Genomic DNA, 22,120 nt, shown 5'->3' with positions numbered 1-22,120 from the left:
TATATATATATAATCCTTGAAATGAGAGTAAAAACAATTTTTTTTTTTGTCTTTCATTTTCTTTTTTGAGTCAGTGATTATAATTACGATCTGTTTTATGTAGTCAGATCTGTATCTAAATGTATCATACATCTTCCCTTAAGGCAACACTGAACACACTCACATTACCATGAATACCTGTTTTTCTACTGACCCTGACAAAACCGGCTTGTACAAGACCACGAGTTATGGATGCCACGGGTGATCTACACGTTGCAGGTCTCGTCTGGCTACATTGTATGACTAAAAAAAGATTGTTAAACAACAGTTTTTTCTATTAGAACTGCATTTCTTGCTGGTTTTCCCACTTGAAGGCATCTTACGCTCTTTTTCTCAAGCGCCTCTACTCTGTTGCGATTATATCAGCTTTCATTCTGCATTGAGTTCCTTTATCTGTGTCCTCGGTCATTCATATTGGCCTAAAAGAGGGCTGGATAATGTTTTTAAAAAGTTAGAAGAACTAGTTAAGCGGATATTTGAATAATCTCCAGTTCTGGATTGCCAATGGGGTTTCCTTATTTGACAAGCGCATGATCCAGGAATTAACCCAATAAGGTAGCGGTTACTGATTGGTTACTACAGAAATTATTACACAATATAATTACAGAACAAAATAGGTCTTCTACTGATACATTTTTGTTACAGCACCACAGTAGCAAAATGAAGAGGGTTCTTCTGCATAGCATGTAATGCATCCCCTTATTAAGCTATAAAATGTAGTGAAATGGGTTGGGATTTTGATGATAATCATACAAAATGCAGTAAAAATGAGCATGGTGCAAAAAAAAAAAAAAAAAATTAGGCAAATTTGATCGAAAGTTTGAGTTGCAAAGAGAAAGTATATTTGTATTTGAATATTATTTTTATCATACAGGATTTATATAGCGTCAACAGTTTGTGCAGCTCTTTGCAAGTAAAGGAAGACATTACAGTTACAATACAAATCAAGACAAGATGCTAAGGAGGGCCCTGAAAAGGAGCAGAATCTAGATAGGTGACTGAAGTGATTGTGACTAAATAGGTTTTATAGGTTTTATTGTAAAATAACAATAAATGTCAATGAAATTTAGCAGAAAGCAGAAACTCTCAGTTGTACTCATGTAGATGCTTAGTCAAAAAAAATCTTTTTTGTTAGAGAGGTTTTTTTGGGGGGTGGGTATATGTAGGGAAGTGTGTTTTATCTGATGTTCTTTGAATTTGTCTTTTTATGAGTATTTGATCATTGTGTATTTTCGCTTTACATATTTTATTTTACTTTTTGGGGGCTTGGTTTTTTTTTCCTTTCAGGAAAAAAAATAAAAATAAAATGAGGCCAATGACTCCTTTTCAGACACAAGAACGGGGCAAGGATAGTTGAAAGGCACTTCCATAACCCTCAGGAGCCAAGTTCATAGCATCCTAAAAAACATCTTAAAGTGACACTAAACTCAGGCATTAAATCTTAAAAATAGATGCAAGTATCTTAACTATTAACACAATTGTATCTTTTTTGTGTATCACTCGGCTGAAGATCTTCAAATCATCTCTGAATTGGTGCTGACCAGGGGTGGACTGACAACACTTACAATCACATGTTTAGTTTACTAATTTGTATTGAGATTGTAGTCCATCACAGGAGCGAGCTTGGAGCGGTGGCTAATAATAATAATATTATTTCTGAATGTAAATACTTTCAACATGTCCTCTTGGTATCAGCAGCTGCCATTATGGTTGTTCCAATGCAAAATGTTTAGTAAATGCACAACATTCAGTTCTTTGGCACCACTCCTACTGATTTAGGTGTACTCAATGGCTCTATAACAAAGTTTGAAATGGGGGTGCACTCAGTTCAGGAGGTGAATACATTTGTATATCCTTCATTGAAAGGGGAGGATGAAAAGTCACAGATACATAAAGCAAAGCACAGCGATAGCCGTGGCCAGTAACAACACACAGAGAAAGACACAACACACCGATAGAGACAATTTAAGTCTGATCTCATTGGAGCTGTCCATCCAACCTTGGGTCACCACTAGCCATCTCACCTTTGTGTGTAGGAACATGCATGCAGCTCTACAGAGACCTCAAAATATGAATTGACCCCTATTGACCTTCATTTATCAACCACATATTGAGCCCCCATTCATTTAGTGACCCCCAGACATTTTACTGACTGCCTGGATAATCCCATTGATACTTGGGGGGTTAATATTGACTATTTGGGAACCCAGATACTTGAGTGTTTTTTACCAGCAGTAGTAATTCAGATTAGCTTAGGATGAGAACCTTTCGACATTTCTTAAAACTCTTAATAATTTTGAAGTTATTAGTCGTTCCTTTGAGCTGTAATTAAATGTCACTGTTTTACTGCATCTATCAGAATGTGTGCATGTTCATTGCATCTCAGTTATAAGAGAACATTTTTGGGACTTACCATTTCTATTTCATTTCTACCTTAGCACTCTTTCGGAGAAGATTATGGACACCGTTGACTCCGATTTTTCTGGCTGCCCACTAGTTCAAAATGCGATTCACAATGGAGTGAAGTCTGAGAGGCCAAGGGTGATATCTAAGAGTGGACATAGCAATGTCAAGATCGACAAAGTGGATGGTGTCTTCTTTCTGTACCTCCAGGACTTATGGACCACTGTTATTGACATGAAATGGAGGTATAAGCTGACCTTGTTTGCTGCCACCTTCTTCCTGACGTGGTGCTTTTTTGGAATCATTTACTTTGTCATAGCATTAGTTCATGGAGATGTCCACACTGACCCAACTACTAACCACACTCCATGTGTAATGAATGTTGATTCCTTTACTGGTGCCTTCCTTTTTTCTCTGGAGTCGCAGACCACAATTGGTTATGGGTTCCGCTTCATTACTGAAGAGTGCCCTGTTGCTATCCTCTTGCTGGTGGCCCAACTGGTCCTAACAACTTTAATAGAAATTTTCATTACTGGTACATTCCTTGCCAAAATTGCCAGGCCTAAAAAAAGGGCTGAAACCATTAAGTTCAGCAACAAGGCCGTTATCACAAAACACAACGGAAAGATGTGCTTGGTCGTACAGGTGGCCAACATGAGAAAAAGCTTGCTGATACAATGCCAACTCTACGGAAAGCTTCTTCATGCCTACGAGACCAAAGAAGGGGAGAAGATCTTGCTAAAGCAGGCCAACATGAACTTTCATGTAGATTCTTCTTCAGAAAGCCCGTTTTTGATTTTGCCATTAATGTTTTATCACGTGCTGGATGAGAATAGCCCGCTGAGTGATCTAACTGCTGAAAACATAAAGCAAAAAGACTTTGAACTTGTTGTTCTTCTTAATGCCACAGTGGAATCTACCAGCACAGTCTGCCAAAGCAGAACATCCTATCTGCCAGTGGAGATCCACTGGGGCTATGAGTTTGTTCCTGTTGTCTCTTTGTCCCAGCAGGGAAAATATGTTGCAGATTTCAGCAATTTTGATAAAATCAGGAAAAGTGAAATACAAACCACGTTCTACACAAATACAGAGAAGCAAAGATTGGAAGAAGAATTCCGACGGCAAGAGTTAAAGGACAGACAGAACCAATCACCTGTAATAAGGCAGAGTGATGTTTGACTATTTGCTACAGGTTATAGCATGAACAATATCTTGAGTTTTGTTGACTCTGGGAACTGGTTATACCCATTCTTTATAAGCTAATTACTTAGCTACACACTCCGATCAACTACCAGTGACTACAAACCACTTGTTATGGACAATTTATTTATGTAGATGTTATATCCAATATTTGATTTATCTTCTTCCTAAGTGCCATACTGAGAAAGCCAGTTAATATATACGCACTGAACTGTGAACTCGGAGACCATAATACCAAATCACTGTAATCTTTTACTTGCGATCACTTACTGACATGGCAAAATAACAAGAAAATACTTGGCAGAACAGCAATCACGTGACAGCACCGTATCCAATGGGGAAAAAAAATACACTAACAAAAAAAATTTCAGCAATGTTTCGTTAAATATTGTTTATTTTAGTGTCTAAAATATTGGATGAATATGTATACAGGCCAAGCTCAAATTCCATAGCAATGAATGCAGCAGGTAAACACACTTTAATTAAGAGTAAAATTAATAATTTTATGGTTTGAAACTTACCAACAGGAGACTTTAAGAGGGACAGAGGTCGTGTTCTTTGTTCTTCTATTACATTTCTATTAGCTCATATAGAAAGAAACCTTATTTTTCCCTTCATTGGTTTTCTTCATCAGCATCTTAGTGAACCGTATGCAGAAGTTCCCCTGTATATCCACCAAATACACTGGGTAGTAAATAAACATAGTATGTTGCTGAGAGGGTTGTGATAGACCATGCTTAACCCCTTGATGATTGATTATTTTCATCTTGATGGAACAGTCTCTGTACGGAGACATCTTGAAACATCAAATATTGTCTCTTCCAAACATTGGAACGCCCAAGTAATTCATCACAGATTGCCAAAGGGGCATGAAGTTATTTCATACAATAAGATTCGTATCACAAGATTGACATATGGAGCTACAAGACAGGTATAGTTAAATAGAGAAGATATGCGTAACCTTCTCAACAGAAGGTTACTTTCTACATTGCACTGGTAAAACTATGCAAACGTGTTTTTTTTTTTAACTTTAGTGCAACTATGGGCTGAATGAAAAATAGCACAAACAATGCAGTCATTAGCCCAGCAGGTTTTTGTTTTTCTGTTTTCCCCATAGCATGGTTTTACTAACTGTTGATACTGCTAGTAGATCCGATTTTTCCCCCACTTATTGTAGCAGACCAAGCTGTCCAGCAAAAGTGGTAGTTGGAGGGGTTGGGAGAAACCATATTACACTTGTGGGTGTACTTAAAGGAGAACTATGAGGTGAGTGACTTTCACTCAACCTCATAGTTCGAGCCGAGGTGCGACAATGAAACTGTCAAAGGTCGGCTCAATAGATCGGGAAGTGAGCCAACACATACTCGCTCACTTCTCAATCATGTCCCTGCAGAGAGCCGTGACTGTCAGTCACGGCTCCCTGCAGGGATTCCCCCCTCCCCTGTCCGATCCTCCAGTGCTGATTGGAGGAACGGATAGGCAGAGCCAGCTGTCACTCAAGCAGCTGGGTGGATCTCGCCAGTAATCTCAGGATCCGTCCTGGCTGCAGCGGTCTCAGAATACCGCGAGCTATAGCTCGAGATATACTGAGCTTTGGGTCACGGGAGGACGCTAGTATATGTTCTCCCGTGACCCGTAAGAGAACAATGGGGAAAAACACTTACCCCATAGTTCTCTTTTAAAATGATACCATTTTCCTAAATGGTTTAAACTCTTTTTTGTTTTGTTTTATAGGAATAATTTGGTTGTCCTTGACTTAATGTGCATGCAAAGCAACCACCTAAGACTACCCGGTTCACAGGGTGACTGCCCTGCTGTGTGATTTCATTTCGGAAGCAACAGCACTGTCACTTTTTATCTGCTGGCAGGACCAACAGATAAAAAAAACTATTTTGCAGGAGGGACTCAGAAAACAAAAACTGCTGTGTTAATGCTACACACAGACCGCATCATAAATGAATTTTACAATAGTCACACTTTAAGAGAACATAAATAAACATAACATACATTCACTGTATTTCTTGCAGTCACCAAAATTGCAATTTTTGACGGTATTACAGATTCACTTCACTTAAAAAATTATTTATATGTTGCTACAACATAAGCGCTGAAGAGTAGCACTCTTCATGGTCGATCAAATGTGTGTGCAGCATTTTACTGTACTTACTGTAGGTGAAAGCTGACTCTTTGCATTGCATATTATACAGTATAAGCCATTGAGGCTGTGACAGTGGAGAAGTTACATATGACAACCAATCAGGTCCCATCTTACTGATGCAGCAAAGTATTTGATTGGGCCACATGATTAATAAAGCCTAAAGCCCATGGTTCCTGTTGTAAAGTAGCCACCACTCCAAGCTCGCTCCGGGGATGGACTACAATCTCAATTCAAATGAGTAAACTAAACATAAGATTGTAGCCCATCACGGGAGTGAGCTTGGAGCGGTGACTACTTTACAACACACATGGAGACCATGGGGAACATAAGTAGCCACCCTCCAGAAGGAAGGACAGTGGCAGCACCAATTCAGAGATGATTTGAGGATCTACAGCCGAGTGATACACAAATAAGATACATTTTTGTTAATAGTTCAGGTACTTGAATGCATTTTTAAGAGTTAACTCCTGAGTTTAGTGTCACTTTAAGATTCAAGCTTTCAGGTCAACCTCGAATGTGCTTGGTGGCTGAAGGAATCAATGTCGGTTTCTAAAAACACAAATATAAGTTGGGCATTTTAAGGCATCCATGTATAAATGTATTTTCTTTGTTGGAAACATTAAAAATAAAATATCAAAAAAATAGTTTGAACAGGAATGCCGAAAACATAATTATTAGGTTGGTAACAACTGACCAGCTGCTATTACTGAACAATATCCTCTATCTGTTAAGCACTATTTGTAAGTTGAATGGCCATATATCATAATCCATTGATATGTTTTTGTAAAACTTCAACCATCTATGTGAAAAAAAAATCCTAAGCCAGAAATCATGTTAGGATTAAATATTCAAACACCCTATATGTGATCACTCATTTTTAGCATTCCGTAGCTGAGAAAGTCATGGCTAGGAAAAAAAACATAGCGCTCCCATCATGCAATGGGAGATTTGAGTGGTTTGCTTACTGGGAAATTGTACTGTTGTATGGCAGGCAGTATGTGGAGTTTGTGGTCATTAATATGTAATTTTCAAAGGTGTCAGGTACTGGACTTTATGGAAAGTAGCTAAAAAGTGTTAATTGGATGTATTCAATGATTTCAAAGTACCTTCCTTATCACAACATGCTGTCTTTTTATTGTAAAGGAGTTCTTGCTGTAAAGTATGTTTTAGGGATGAATATATTTTAGCATTATTTTATTTTTTTAAATCAAGTTTTAAAAATATTTGTTGTTACAACTGGTGGAAGGTGTAACTGCGCTGTAATGTTCTCTGCTTCCCTGAACAATTTCATTCTGTAAGGCGGGTCAGTGAAATAATAAACTTGGTAAACACTATTCAGGGACTCTTTGGCTTCTTTTGATTATTCATTTTAAACCCAATTTCTAAAACTTGGTATACGCTATAACATGGCAGGTTCAAAGGAAGTTTTTAAAAGTATTAAATCTGCAACTTTGATTAAAATAATACCTGGTGATCCTGCCATGAAAATAATGTTGCGTGTGTTTCCTGTTATAGGCTGACAATGCACAGGTATTTATATAGCGCCGTCAATTTACGCAGTGCTTTACATGCACATCAGTCCCTGCCCTCAAGGAGCTTAAAATCTAAGGTCCTTATCTCCAGGGCTGGATTTACTCTCTGCTGCCCAAGACCAGGTTCCTCAATCCGCCCCCCTACCCGCCAAACCCCCCCCCCATGGAGAATGTCAGACCTGCAGACTGCATACAAGTGATCTCGGCGACATCGCCTGGATCACTTGTACAAAGCAAGCGGCAGCTTCCACGCTGTACATTTACCTCTGCTTGAACAAAGCAGGGCTAAATGTAGAAAACAAGTACCTGCCCGGAACTGCATGTCCCTGGCATAGGGAGATAGGAACACCACACCCCTGCAGTGCGTAAAATAGTGCAGCATTTTGATCGCACCGGAATGCACTGCAGGCACAATGTGCTTTGCGATCCCGTGCGTACGATCGCATTGCGGCTGCAGGGCATGGCTACAGTGCCATTCACTTCAATGGCCCACCACGCCCCCTACAGCCCAGCAAAAAAAGTGAGCTGGCCGTGCGGGCAGTGCGTTTCGGTCCGATTCTGACCGGAACGCACTGCCTATGATGTGAACATACCCTTAAGGTTCTAGAATGCATTTTTGAGATGTTACTCCTGAGTTTAGTGTCACTTTAAATAGACTTGTAGATTTAGATGTAATAAGAGTATACTGTAGAGTACAGGTACCTGTGTTAGTCTTCACATTTTATCCCTGTGAACCTCTTATACCGTTTCCTGCACTGGGAACAACAGCACTAAAAAAAAATATCCATCCCATACAGAAGTCTGCCAATCTTCCTCCACAGTGGCAGACCTATGGAACAATGGGCCCTGGTGCAAGATTACCCCCGGCTCTTACAATGCGCACTCTGCCCACCTATAGCCATTACCATTTTGCATTTCTGTATAGAGGACTACAACTCCCAGCAATACTTTATACAGAAATGCAGGATGGTAACTGATATAGAGAACTACAACTCCCAGCAGTACTCTCTACAGAAACACAGAAATGTAACGGCTATAGGGGACTACAACTCCCAGCAATACTCTTAACAGAAACGCAGAATAGTAACAGCTATAGAGAACTACAACAGCAGTACTCTCTTTACTCTATAGAAATGCAGAATAATTCCATCAGTCATAGAGGACTACAAAACACGTACAGCAACGCAGAATGGCACAGGCTATAGAGGACTACACATACCAGCAATACTGTATGCAACAATAGCTTTGCTGTATAAAGTACTGCTGGTATTTGTAGTCCTCTATAGAGGGTACCATTCTGCATTGCAGCAATTCAGAGCAAATGGCACCTGCTATAGATCACTACAAATACCAGAAGTACTTTATACAACATCAGTTAGGCTACATATAATAATAGTTTTAATTAATTATTCACCCTTACCTCTTCTGGTCGATCTTCTGTCTTCAGCTGTTTCCAGTGTCTGTGTGCTGCTTGCTGGGTCCTCACAGCCGTCCGAGGCCCCATTGCTTCCCCATGATGTGCCTGTGTGCCTGCAGGCTTCTTCTTTGTTGCCCGGCTCCCTCCTCACTGAGTACACGGCAGCCAGCGGGCCCCATAATATCTGCATGAGGTTCGTTATCCAGAGGGCCCTGCTGTCCTGGGCTGTTGGGCTGTCTGTTTGTATTGACACACACACAGCATAGGGAGACATGGCTCTAGTTCCGACCGGGAGCGTGCATGCAAGAGTGGTTCCAAAGGACCCTGCAGGGGAATGTAGCCAGTACCACCCTAAAAAAGAAAGGTGACAATGATCATAGGGCCAGTGGAGACGGGAAGAAAGGCAAGGTTTAAAAGATGAATAAACTGCTTACAAATTCTCTTATACTTGACCCAGGACACAGCCTACATATTTAATATAAGTAATATATCTCAAAATCTGAGCCTTTCCTAGCAATGCAGTTCTGCACCCTTCCTCTGATCTGTCCCAGCTATCTCCTGATCATTAGTATGGTAATCTCCTGAATGCAATCTTCATAATGAAGTTCAATTTCAATAGCATGAAATGAAGCTTATCCTTCTCATTAGACAAGAAGACATTCCCCCGGAGCTCTTGTGATTTGTGGCTTTGGCCTTTCCTTCCTCCTTGAGTGCGATTTATCTTTGTTATGTGGCACACTGAGCAGCACTGAAGGTAAACAGACTCAATACACTTTAATAGTGGTTAAAGAGGCTGAAAATTGCATTTTAAAATGACCAGTCATAAATAATACATGCAGCTTTCACTTCCTCTAGTACCCATTGAGAGCATCTTCAGTGGAATACAGAGGCCTGAATTCATGAAGCATCCCTAGAAACAGATGCTGCTGAGCTTCCCAACCATTTAATCTGATATTCCTTGCTTTCAAATATGCTTTAAGTCCAAATAAAGTCACAATATTAAATATGCAGTTAGCTAGGCATTATACTAACAACATCTCATTTTGTAGCATTATCTGTATAGTTTCCCAGTGTGCAGCCCAAAAGGCGATGGAGTGTGCACTTAGTAATCAGCCCTCAGTAGCAGACCTGGTCAGACATGCCTCCTCTCTTCCTTTGGAGTACAAGTCTTTGTGAGGATACTTGTGATGGGGCTGTGGCTATTACTCAACTCAGCTAGCCCAAAGCACCGCAGTGGGAGGACAGAAAGGAGCATTTTCCCTAAGAGAAGGAGATTTAAAGGCCTTTCCACACAAAACATCAGTCACAAGTCATAACTATTGGACTGTAAAGAAACAAAAAGGGTGTGACTATAGCTTTATTGTATCAAGTTGTCAGGGGAGTACGGCTGGGCCGTGAGTGGAACCCCTTGGCAGGGACGATAAGAAAAATCCAAGATCGAGTTACCAGAGGAGAACCCAAAAGCGTGGTCAAGTTCAATCCGGGTCGAGGCAGGCAGCTAGGTTCAGAAACAGGAAGACAGGCCAAAGGGTTCATAATCGGGAGTTCAGGCAAAGGGTCAGGAAGTAGCAGGTTCACACACAGAAGGCTGGGCGAACACACCATCGAGGTAGAATAACTCAGCAACAAGCCAAGGCTCTGACTGGATTAAATACCCAGGGAAACCCAGGACCACCCCCTGGTTGCCGAGACGACCAGGAAGCTTCCCTATCCAGGAGCCAATAGCAGGGCCAAAGCGGCGGATGGTGTGTGCGCTGGGAACCTAACACTTGAAAACGCTAAGTGGGTGCACTATGCGCACGCCCCCACGCGCTTGCCTGCCGCGCATTTCGCGCATGCGCGCCAGCAACCCTAGCACCAGGAGTCCTGCCAGGAGGAGGGAGACCCCGTGCTCTGCGCCGCCACTGGCGACCCTGGTAAGGAGCGGTTCCCTGACACAAGTTGGGGCAATTGTGTAAATGTATTTGACGACAAATACAATTATGCTTTTTGACTGTCCCAGGGTTATTCACAAAAGAGTGAAGAGTTTGGAGAAGGCAGGAGAAGTGAACAATCTAGGACAACATAGCTGATATGTAAAAATTCTTCAATTCAGCTCACTATCCAGTTCAGCTATGTTGTCCTAGATTGTTCACTTCTCCTCATTTCTCCAAACTCTTCACCCTTTTGTGAATAACCCTGCCTGACTCACTCTGCAGTAATCTTCCCAATTCACGGTCCACCAATGGTAAATTGGTTAGATATGGAGTCTTCCATCACTGAACTCTCATTCTAAAACTGCTGGTGGTCTGACTACCATGCAGACCCTGAAGCAGCTAAGCAACCCCAAACCATTGTCACAGTTGCCTTTTCCAAGCTTGGAAGTGCATTATTGTCTAGAATGTCTTTGTATGTTGTAGCATTAACAGTACACATCACTGGAAACACCCGAACGTAATATTTTGGAGAGGTGTCCACATATTTTTGTTATATAATGTGCTAGAAGATTAAGGTGTCAAACCCAGAGAGTTCCCAGATATTCAGATTGGCTTTATGATACCATTTGGATTAAATGAACAATTCTTCCCCATTGTTGACAAACAATACCAATCATGGATTCTAATACCTTGCAATAAGCTCCCTTCCAAAAGTAAAGCCATGTTATTTGTGTTTTCTTTTTCTTTGGAATGGATGTGTGTATTGTAGCTGAAAAATCCCCGGTGGGCAGTCACCATTCCTTCTACATTCCTTCATACCACAAAACACTGATGCAGAAGTATTTACATACAGTATACTAGATGTGTTAGTATTTGTGCGGGTTTTGGTTCTACAGCATTCTTGGCATACAAAGGCATTCGTGCAAAGTAAAAGGGCAGCTATAGTCTTTTTATTTTTTGCATATACTTGAGAAAAGATAAACTTAGTATGAACATTTGAACAATGTGTCAATATGTATATCTGTAAATATTGCTATCAGTGTTGGTAAATGTATAAACAGCCCTCTGTGTGTGTGTGTGAAAAAAAACGTGGGATCCCCCCTACAATTCCTACCAGACCCTTGAACCGAGCACAGGCCCGGCAGGGCAGGAAAGGGGGGGGGGGCAATTGAGCGCCCCCCCTCCCTGCACCTTACCAGGCGACGTGCCATCAGCATTGGGAGGATATCCCCATGCCAATGGGGACAAGGGCCTCTTCTGCGGGCAGGGGGGCTGATTTGCATTGGGGTACTATTGATGTAATCCAGCTTCAATCACAATGCACAATGCCCGCCGACCCGCTGAAATAAAAAAAGTCCCACCATACGACGACCTTCCGAATCCGACGACAACTCACAATGACATCTCCTGCCCGAAAGTAAACAGATGGGCGGAGTGAGCAGTGACGTCACGGCTCACTCTGCCCATTTGGCATTGTCAGCTGTCAAATACCACATAGCATTCGGGAGCTCCCGAATGCTATTCAGGTCTGTGAGCCGAGGTGTCATATGAAAAGTATTATGAGAGCTCCCGAATGCCATTCGGGTCTAGGAGCCTCAGCTTTAGTATTATGTATTTATTTCTGGGTGTAAAAATGTCCTACAACAATTTCTATACTGCAACAATTTTAGGAGCCTTAAAGGACACCTCTGCACTGGGTGGGTGTTATATCTATATATAGATATCTATATAGATATCTATATATATATATAACACCCACCCCTCCTAAAAGATTACTTTCAGGTAAATACTACAATTAATATTATTGAATAACTTATTAACCACGCTAAACTAAACTGTAAAGAAATCAATATCATATGATAAGCGCAAAATGCTTACAGATGTAAACTGTTAGCAATAAAACTAAAGATATGCACTGAGCTAGGTGTGTGGCTTTTGCATTTCTAGCCAAAAAAGTGTTTTCCTGTCAAAGCACTCCTTGTTTTACTTTATAGGCTCTATGTTTTTTTCTCAATCATGCCAACCCACTCCCATCTAACCCCAACCTCACTTTCCCCATCCAACATCAATGCCCCTATTGACCACGAGATAACCTCTAATTGGTAAGGTCTAGTGAAACCACCATCAGAGAGGTGCCCAGAAGAAGACCTTTCTGTCTAACAACAGTAACATGTAGTATTTTGTGATACTTATTTATAGACAGGACTCTGAAGTTTGTCATTGGTGACATTTTTCATCATTGTTGCCAGTCTTTAATTCTTGCAATGGCTCGGTAGTGTTGCCACAGCTGACAAATGTTCAACTTGGATAATTGTCTGCTCCACCAAGTAAGATGCATCGGGGGTGTTCGCTAGTACCCTACACATTCTGAGATCGGGATGATATAAACTGGTAATCATTTTATGTTTATATCAGTGTCTTTATCTACACTGCATGCACTAGTTTTATCATTTAGATGACTTCCTAGCAATGAAGTCACACTTTCCATTATGCTGGACAAAGAACCCTGTTATCAGAGTTGATTAGGACCTGCAAAGAGCCAAATGAATTGGTTACGGTTACACAATGTACAATGTAATCTGTGTTTACCTGTACAAATGGTCATTCTAGGAAATGTTTTTGTGCTTGGATTGTGCCCCAAACCTTTGAAAACACATAATTCACCTTTTCTTTGTATTAGAACATATGACAATTTGAGGAATTGTAGGCGGTGTGAGAAAGGGCTTATGATTTGCTGCCTTGGTTAAATGATCTGTTTTAAGGGCGCATATTGAAGACTGTGAAGATGGGAAGTGACGACCAGGAAAAGGGAAACAAAATGTGTGTCAGTGAAATAAGTTTCCTTGCAGAAGGCCAATGTGTAAGTGAAGGTCTACAGACTTAGAAAATTAATTTGCAAATGGGTAAAAAAAACTGGCTTAAGACCGTATTCAAAGAGTAGTGGTCAACGGTTCATACTCTGAATGGTCTGATGTTGTTAGAGATGACACCAAGATGTCTCAGACTTATAGGAGATCTGATTTCACTGTCTGGTTGGGCAACTATGTGACAAATGAAAATGAATGTTGATAAATTAAGGTTACCATTTGTCCCTCTTTGCTGGGGACAGTCCCCATTTTAAGGGGTTTTTGCCCGGGAAACGAGTGTCCATATGGATGTCCCCGGCTGTTTGGTGTGGTGTTGAGACATCCTGGGTCCCGGCATCATGACTTCCCCTTTTCCCCTTTTCTAGTTTTGTGGCGCTGCAGTGCCATTCATACTGCAGTCTTCTCAGACCTCCGATACAGCGACGGAGAGCTCACCTAAACCCCTCTTCAGCGCTGATGTGAGTGTCACATGACACAAGGGGGCGGAGGATGTCCCCACTGACTCCTATACTCCATGTGTCGCCTACTGATGACCCCTGCACTCCATGTGTTGCCTACTGATGACCCCTGTACTCCATGTGTTGCCTACTGATGACCCCTGTACCCCATGCAGTACCTACTCATGACCCCTGTACCCCATGCAGTACCTACTCATCACCCCTGTACTCCATGCGGTATCTACTAATGACCCCTGCACTCCATATGGTACCTATTCACAACCCCTGTACTCCACGCATCCAGATTTCGTTTTGAAAATCAGGTAGCATTATGATAAATGTAAAGTTGTGCACTTGCAGACTAAAAACATGCACCCATCATACAATCCGGAGGATGGGGTACAGCTTGAGAAGGCAATGATGGAGAAGGATCAGGGGGTTCTAGTAGATCATAGACCTAATAACAGCATGCAATGCCAAGCTGCAGTTTCAAGAGCAAGCAAGATACATTCTTGCATTAAAACAAAAGTATAGACTACAGAGCAATAAAATACATAATCCTTTCCCTTGTACAAAGAATTTATAAGGCCTCATCTGGACCTCTATGAAGTTCAGTTGTGGGTACCAGTTCACAAACGAATGTTAGGGGAGGCCTGAGAATGGCACACAAACTAATAAGAGGCATGAAGGAGCGAGCTCAACAAGGGAAAATATTACTTTAGTCTTTATTGAGAAGAAGCAATCGAGGGGGGGTGATATGATCACCGTGTATAAATACCAAAATGCTTCAGTAGTGAACTTGGTGCAAAACTGTTTACTTTAAGGTAATTGAAAATGACAAGGGGGCACTCCTTGCACCTTGAGGAAAAAAGATTTAACCCCCGCAAGGTGTCTTCATTACAGTATCAGCTCTGAAGATCTGTGATAGACTTCAAGAGGTGCTAGTTCTCAGCTCAGTAGACTGAGAAGTGCACAGAAAATAACTGTCTATTATTATTTATAAGTTATATCACCAGAGATTATTGATCCGGGGGTATCCGATTTCCTTAGGGGATCAGGAATTATTTTTTTGGTGTCACTGTGGCTGAGTTTGGACTGGCTGTACAATATTATGGGTTTCCACTAGGGGGTGAACCCCCACGTGGTTTGTGTATTACAACTTTTCGGTCTCGTATCTATATATTCTTATGTGACTCTGGTTTCGTACCTATATATCCCTATGCGAAACTTATGTGTTGATTTAAGCCATAACAATAGATAACTATCCACAACCCCTTATGTGATCTTATGAGTGGCCCGTCCAAACTCTATCCTTTTTAAACAACAGGAGTCTCCTTTCAGTCTGTACGGACACATATGATGTCTAAAGTTCATTCCTTTACCACTATGCATTAGCCAATAAGATATATGTACACTTGTGATTGTATATGGGTAAAGGGACTTAGGAATATTATTTAGGGCTCCATAGGTGCCTTTACATAAAAGTACTAGTAATACCGAAAATACAACTTTTGAAAAACGACAAGGCCCGCTGATTGGGTGATATTTGGCAGTCTATTAGCCTCATTAACAAGTTATTTAACACATCCATGCAAGACTCAAAGCACACGCCCCTCTGAGGAAGCCCCTGTGTGGGAGGAAACGCGTCAGGGTAACGTGTGCTAACAACTTCCCTGGACACTCTCTAAAGCTCATTCCGCATACCAGTCTCGGTAAAAGCATATTCCAGCTGAGTCAGTGCGGAGACGGAGCGCAGCCGGCTCGGACAGGGTCTGAGTCCAACTGCATCGGAACTTATATCAATCCAGCAGAGATTGAGGAATAACGACCGGACGACTGTTTGTAGTATTCACGCAGTCTGTGGATCCAAAGTTGCACCTGGAACTTCTTACCGTGGAGATTCCTACATCTACCTTTTCTGCTGTTCACTGTGCGGCCGCACATGTATATTGTAGTGCTTTCGGGATACCTCTCAAATTTGAAATCCAAGCCCGCGGGCTAGAGAGAGTCCCAAGCAGGGGGAAAGGGAAGGGGGCTTACATTCTTTAGCCCTACCAATATATCCCTATCTCCGGATTCCAACCACCACTATCGGATACGCTTATTGAAGCGAAAAATCATTCAGCGCTGTGGGATTCGAGCAGGACTGTCTCTCCCCGAGCTCCCAGAGCTACATGAGCTGTGAGTAACTTGGGATACATTGTATCCGCATATGTAACACATTGTATGTATCTGCCCTAACCACTTTATGCCACACCAGTTGGCCTGCAGATCACCCATGTTTCTTTAACGACTGTTCACCCAAGGGAAGTTTTTTAATTGATTTTAAATGTTTTGTTGTGGATGTATTGTTCTAGTTTTGTTTTTCTATGATATTTTTCTATGATTAAAATTTATTTTGATTAATTATATATTTTCTACCTGTTTACTGAACCAGCTCCGAGTAAGGGATTTGTATAATTAGGGGACAATCCATTTTTTGAATAGAATTATTTTTTTCCCTGTTGGAGCAAATCAGTCCATGCCTTAACGTTTTCCTTTCTTGCTTTTCTCTGGATCATTTGTGGGTTTAAGGTTATGTGGATGCAGGTTTTCAACCTATTTTTCTATTGGCTTAATTCGATGGACATGTGTCTGTTCTCAACCTGATTAACTATGTAACTAAAGTAGAAATTACATGGGAAAGATTCATAATGGGGCACATTCCATGCCCCAGAGGTCACTATTACTGACCTGTCCTAGGCTGTGCACTGGCTTGTCAGTAGGTAGTGTCTAATGGTACCCACCCGGTACAGACAATGCAAATGGTGTGATTTCCCTGTGCCTATCGCTAACCTTATCAACATCAATCAAAGATAGAGGGCCTCAAAGCTGCCACCTTGCCTAGGGCCCCATTCTGCTGATAATAAAGTAAACATACAAATTAAATTAAATGTCTGATGTTCCCAGATAGATGACATGCTGAATTTTGTAAGCCAAATTCTAATGAGAGACTCTGTGTTTTCCAAGCAGCAACATGCTGCTCCTCGCTGCCATAAGCCATAATTGTTGTACCGATAACCACAGTATAATTAGCTGCAATTACTTAACGCCGCCTATTAATTAAAATGATTTGCTACAAAGTGATATGTTTCCACTAGATAGAAGAGATAAAAGGTTCTTGGGAGGTTCTGGATTTATGCGGCAACATTTCTGTGTGATCTGTTCTGGAGACAAATAGAAAAAAAAGGCTCCGGCACACCAAAGATCCTTGTGAGGAGCGTCTTTAATGATGTCAAATGTCCACAGTATCACAAAAGTAGCGCTTTGCTTGTGATTCTTTGAACATCTGACGTCATTAAAGACGCTCTTTACGATGAACTTTGGTGTGCTGGTTACCTTTCTTCTATTTGTGCAAGTGCGGTGTAGGGTTGCCACCTGTCCAGGATTCACCCGGACAGTTCGGGTTTTGAATGTTGTGTTCGGGTTTCATGGAACCAGGAACCCGGACACAAGATGTCAGGCAGACAGGGGCAACCAAAATTAGGATAGGGGCTACTGGCCCCCCACTGAAAATAGTCTCAACTGTGTTTTTTACATATATATGGGTGGCGCTATTTACATATGAATAAGCCAAGACTCATTCTCCCCAAAAAATATGTCCGCGTGTCGCTAGAGTGTTTGGGTTTCACTTGAAGAAAAGGTGGCAACCCTAGTGCGGTGCCATCCGCATGTCATTGTAGCACCCATTAAAAAACACAAGGGACTGCCAGTCAGGAGAGCAATGGGACCCACATAATGGACCTGTTCAGGAAGACAACGCTCAGGAGAACTAGTCAGGAAGGGATTTGAGATCTCTGTCTCTGCCGCGGTATTTGTGAGATCTTTTTATACAACTCACAAATAATCTTCTTCTCTTCAAAAACGAAACCCAATCCAATGTTTTTTTTGGTGTGAAAGAGTTTTAATCTCTTTGAGGTTTTTATTACAATATGTGACCCAGTAAAGAAGATTTTCCCTCCTTTCCTGGCCATGTGACACCCGTACAAGAAGTGGGGAGAGTTTGTGTCACCAGGACAGAAAGGCGCAGGCGATAACAGAAACATTGTCAGAAGTTCTATTCTTTCATCACACTGATAAAAATGTCTTTTTTTAGGAATTGAAGCGGCACACCATTTAAAATAGTCCGGATACAACTTTATTTCATTAGGGTCAGAGGACATCAAGTAGAATAGTCAGAACAATTTGGGGTCCAAAGCACACCCCCTTCATCAGGGTATAATGAGAGAAATCATGTATGTGGACTACAATCCATGCTGCTTGGAAGTTGTATTGGGTTGTGCTGTAGGGACTTCAGGGGCTTGCCAGCCAAATTTTTTTTTTAAGTCATGGTGGTTCTTTCAATGGGAACAAAAACATGTCTTTTTTATCAGATTAGGGAAGGGTTAGACCCCTGTATGGACGTTCTCTGCACTTCCTGTCACAACCTGTATGGACATTGTATTCACAACCTGTATAGACAACTGTATATTTGGACATTCTCTGCACTTCCTGTCACAAAGATACAGTTGTCACTGTCCGCAACAGGAGCACAGCTAGGAGTACAGAACCTGACAGGGGCTCCAACCCTCCCACACTCTATCCAAGAACCAAAGGAAATAGTTTTGGCTGGAGTTACACTTTACACTCCAACACAGCCCTGGTAACTCAAGGCATGCTTGGAACATGGGCACCACTCGGGACAATTAAAATGTCTTTCTCCATGCTACATTCCAAATCCAATGATATTATCCCTTTAAAGCCAACAAGAGTTGAGCAGACACAATAGTTGATGCACTGCCCTCTACATACACAGTGTAATCCTTTATAATGGCCTAGACAATACCCTGATACATCGGCATACACCCTGCGTGTTGGTGCTTTCCTGTCCTTTTAGATACAAGTAACATCTTGATTGTTTGGGGTTCTGATGCAATGTTGGTTACTCCATCAGTCATGTGCTCGGAGTCAGGTGACAGAATGTTAACAAACACATTAGGAGGATGGCGAACATCCCTTGAAATTGGGAAATTCCTGGTGTAGTGAGGACACCGGGTGCAGAATATTTATTGCTGTGTGTAGTAGAGACACGCAATGTATTTTGTAATTCAGTTTATATGTGTAAAATGGAAAGTTACAGGCGATTACAAACAGAACCACAAAATAGGTTGAACTGACACTAAAGTCAGGATTTAAATCTTAAAAATACATTCAAGTACTTTAACTATTAACAAAAATGTATCTTATTTGTGTATCACTCAGATCTCAGTGAGCTTGGAGTGGTGACTACTTTACAACACACACAGGAACCATGGGGAACAAAAGTAGCCACCCTCCAGAAGGAAGTACAGTGTCAGCACCAATTCAGAGATGGTTTGAGGATCTTCAGTCGAGTGATATAAAATTGCAACATGCTATGTGAATGGGAACATGTAACAAATATAAAGTAGGTGTTAACCCAATTTGGCTGCAAAAGTGGAAATACCCTTCAGGCATCGGCCGGTGGTTAGGCAAAGTTGGTGAATTGACACTTTTGCCTGAATCCTGACATTCCACTTTGGCAGAGATGAAGTTTACGAATGTGTTGTTACTGGGTTGGTAGTGCCATGTGACCCTTTTGAATGGTTTTGCACATAGTAAGGTCAGATGACAAGGGATCCTTCTGGTTACAGTGCACATCATGCTGGAAAGCCAAATAAAGTTATTATCAAAAATTGGAATTGAATAAGTGCACACAGGAACTGCATGTCCCTGGTGGTTGGGGGTCAGACAGGCCCACACTATATAGGAATTTTCACCTGGAACCCAACAGGTTTTATGTTACGCCCCAGACTGCATTCCACGTCATTGCAGTGACTTGCTCTTGTGTAGGATTTCGATACAGCATTTGGTGCCAACCTAAACACCATTAGCAAGGAAGGAAAATCAATATTTAAGGTTTTGTCATTTCCAGAAGAAATGATGCTGAAGATTAAGACAAGGAAATGATTTTGCTTTGCTAAACCAACACTGCGGTTATGGAAACCAAAAAACAGCTCATGAATAACATTTGTGCCTATGAAAAGGTCTAATTACCTGTGAGTGACTGTAGAATATTGTGTCAAAAATAAAATTGGAAGACTCTGTAAGGGCTATTAACAAAGTCCTCTATGAAGCTTACTTCCTAGATTCCCAGCTTTCCCGGCTTCTTTGGGGCAGCGTCCTGCAGTGTGCCTGAGATGATTTCCCACTGGGGATTGACCGTCAGTGGAGCTTCATTGTTTTTATTTTGTTACTGAAGTCCTCTATGAAGATAAGGTAAACTCTTCAAGCTTACTCAGCACAGGGGAAGGTGGGCACTCTTTAGCGACTTACAGCCGTCAGTTCATTTTAGGCAGGCCATAGACCTCAGAAGATGAACATCGTTAAGAAGTGCTTTTGTTTAGGTAAAAGTATAAACATAGATGCTTATGTTGTCAGAACTTTTATTTGCTGAGCAGATTTCCCAAAACTCCTTTATCCCTATCTAAAACCCTTTTCTGTAGAATAGAGTCCCCAGATATAACTGCAACATGTCCATTTACACTACAGTTCAGGCCACAGCCTTCTTGGTAGGACAGGGTTCCTCACCTGTGTACATGTGGCATGTAGATCCAGATCAGGAATCTCACTTGCCTGGTTTGCTGTACAGCCTCCTCTGCTCCATTCCTTGGCCCAGCTTACATGATAGTATGGGCTTCACTTCTGAATTTGTAGCTAAGGGAGCAAGTCCCTTTGCTTAACTAACCCAACGAGAGCCTACTTTTCCTGATCCCTCACCGCAGGTGGTCAAAATTCCAAGAGGACCACTGGGACCTGTCAGTTCTTTGATCAAAGGTCCCACCCAACCCAGTGACCAGCGTCTAAAGTCTTCTGGGGTACCACTTCCTTACTTATTTTTTCAGAACTAAAAGACCTGATATGTCAGGAAACTGTCACCACTTGCACATTTTCAAACTTCAAAGCTAATTAAAAGAAAAAACCCTTCCCCCAAAAGCCTTCCCTCACACCAATCCTGGGTATTCAGGGAAGCAGCCTTAAAAAAAAGCCAACCACAATGGTCTATAAAGTCACCGGTCACCCCTACATTAGCGAGACAGCCAGCTGTCATTATCAATACAAGGTCAACAACATACCACCCAGGTATTTTACTCATATTGGTTTTCCTTCAAGAAAAGCCTTAAAGTAAATGTAAACTCAGTCACTAGAACTACATCTAAGTTTTAACATTTTAATATCATTTAAAAATAGTATAATGTTTAAACCAGGGGCGTAACTAGAAATCACAGGGCCCCATAGCAAAATTTTGTATGGGGCCCTGTGATTTCTAGTTACGCCCCTTGCTGAGCCCACCTGAGATCCCACACAGCCCACCTGAGAGTGACTCTCTATGGTGGGCTCTGCAGGGTCTCAGGTGGACTGGTCACACCCCTGCACATCTCTTACCTGTCAGCCCCCATCTGCTGTCAGCCTTCACCACCGCCGGGCCCCGCCTCCTCCTCGGTCACCGCGGGCTCCACCTCTTCCTCCTCCAGCTACCCTGGCCTCCACCACCGCAGCTGCTGGCTGTCACTGACTCAGCAGTGGCTGTGAGCAAGAACGCGCCGCTGTCCAGATCACTGACAATTTGTCAGTGGTCTGGACAGTGGCGCGTTCCTCCTCACAGCCGCCAGTGACAGCCAGCAGCCTGCGATGCCATAGTGACCCAGGCGGTGCCCGCACAGCATCAGGGGAACCCCTTTGTTCCTCGCCCTGGCCGGGCCCCCCTGTGCCCTGGGCCCCATAGCGGCCGCCTGGTTCGCTATGGCGATAATTCCGTCACTGGTTTAAACCCTTTATTAAAATAATACCTGGTGAGCCTGCGATGAAGGTCCTTGTTCAGACACCTTCTTTTCTAAAGTGACAATGCTCTGTCCTTGTCTTCCAGTTGTGCTCCTGAGTTGTCACCCTGTCACACAGGCTTCTGATGGAGACTACATGTGACGGATTCACACAAAAAACACAAACATGGTCCACTGTTGTCACCATCAAGAAACCCACCCTGAGAAATGCCACGCAGCCATTGCTGTCATGCAGTGGCTAAGCCAGGGGTCTCAAACCTCCGGCCCTCCAGCT

The 22,120-nt window shown here is 42.1% G+C and overlaps 1 protein-coding gene across 2 annotated transcripts in view; it reads left to right on the top strand.

Moving 5' to 3' along the window:
• The window catches only part of KCNJ15 (potassium voltage-gated channel subfamily J member 15), a 69,552-nt gene extending 65,533 nt beyond the window's left edge, over nucleotides 1-4,019 (top strand). For both annotated transcript variants that reach the window (XM_018555146.1, XM_018555147.1), the window contains exon 3: nucleotides 2,478-4,019. In XM_018555146.1, coding sequence (XP_018410648.1) covers nucleotides 2,497-3,621 — 1,125 coding nt within the window. In that variant the 5' untranslated portion in view covers nucleotides 2,478-2,496 and the 3' untranslated portion in view covers nucleotides 3,622-4,019. The remainder of the gene's footprint in view (nucleotides 1-2,477) is intronic.
• Nucleotides 4,020-22,120: the final 18,101 nt, after the last annotated feature.

This window comes from Nanorana parkeri, unplaced genomic scaffold, assembly GCF_000935625.1.
Source record: "Nanorana parkeri isolate BGI_ZX_2015 unplaced genomic scaffold, ASM93562v1 scaffold186, whole genome shotgun sequence".
In the NCBI taxonomy this organism is placed as follows: domain Eukaryota; kingdom Metazoa; phylum Chordata; class Amphibia; order Anura; family Dicroglossidae; genus Nanorana; species Nanorana parkeri.
The sequence above is the reverse complement of the archived record's forward strand: the minus strand, read 5'-3'. Positions and strand labels throughout refer to the sequence as shown.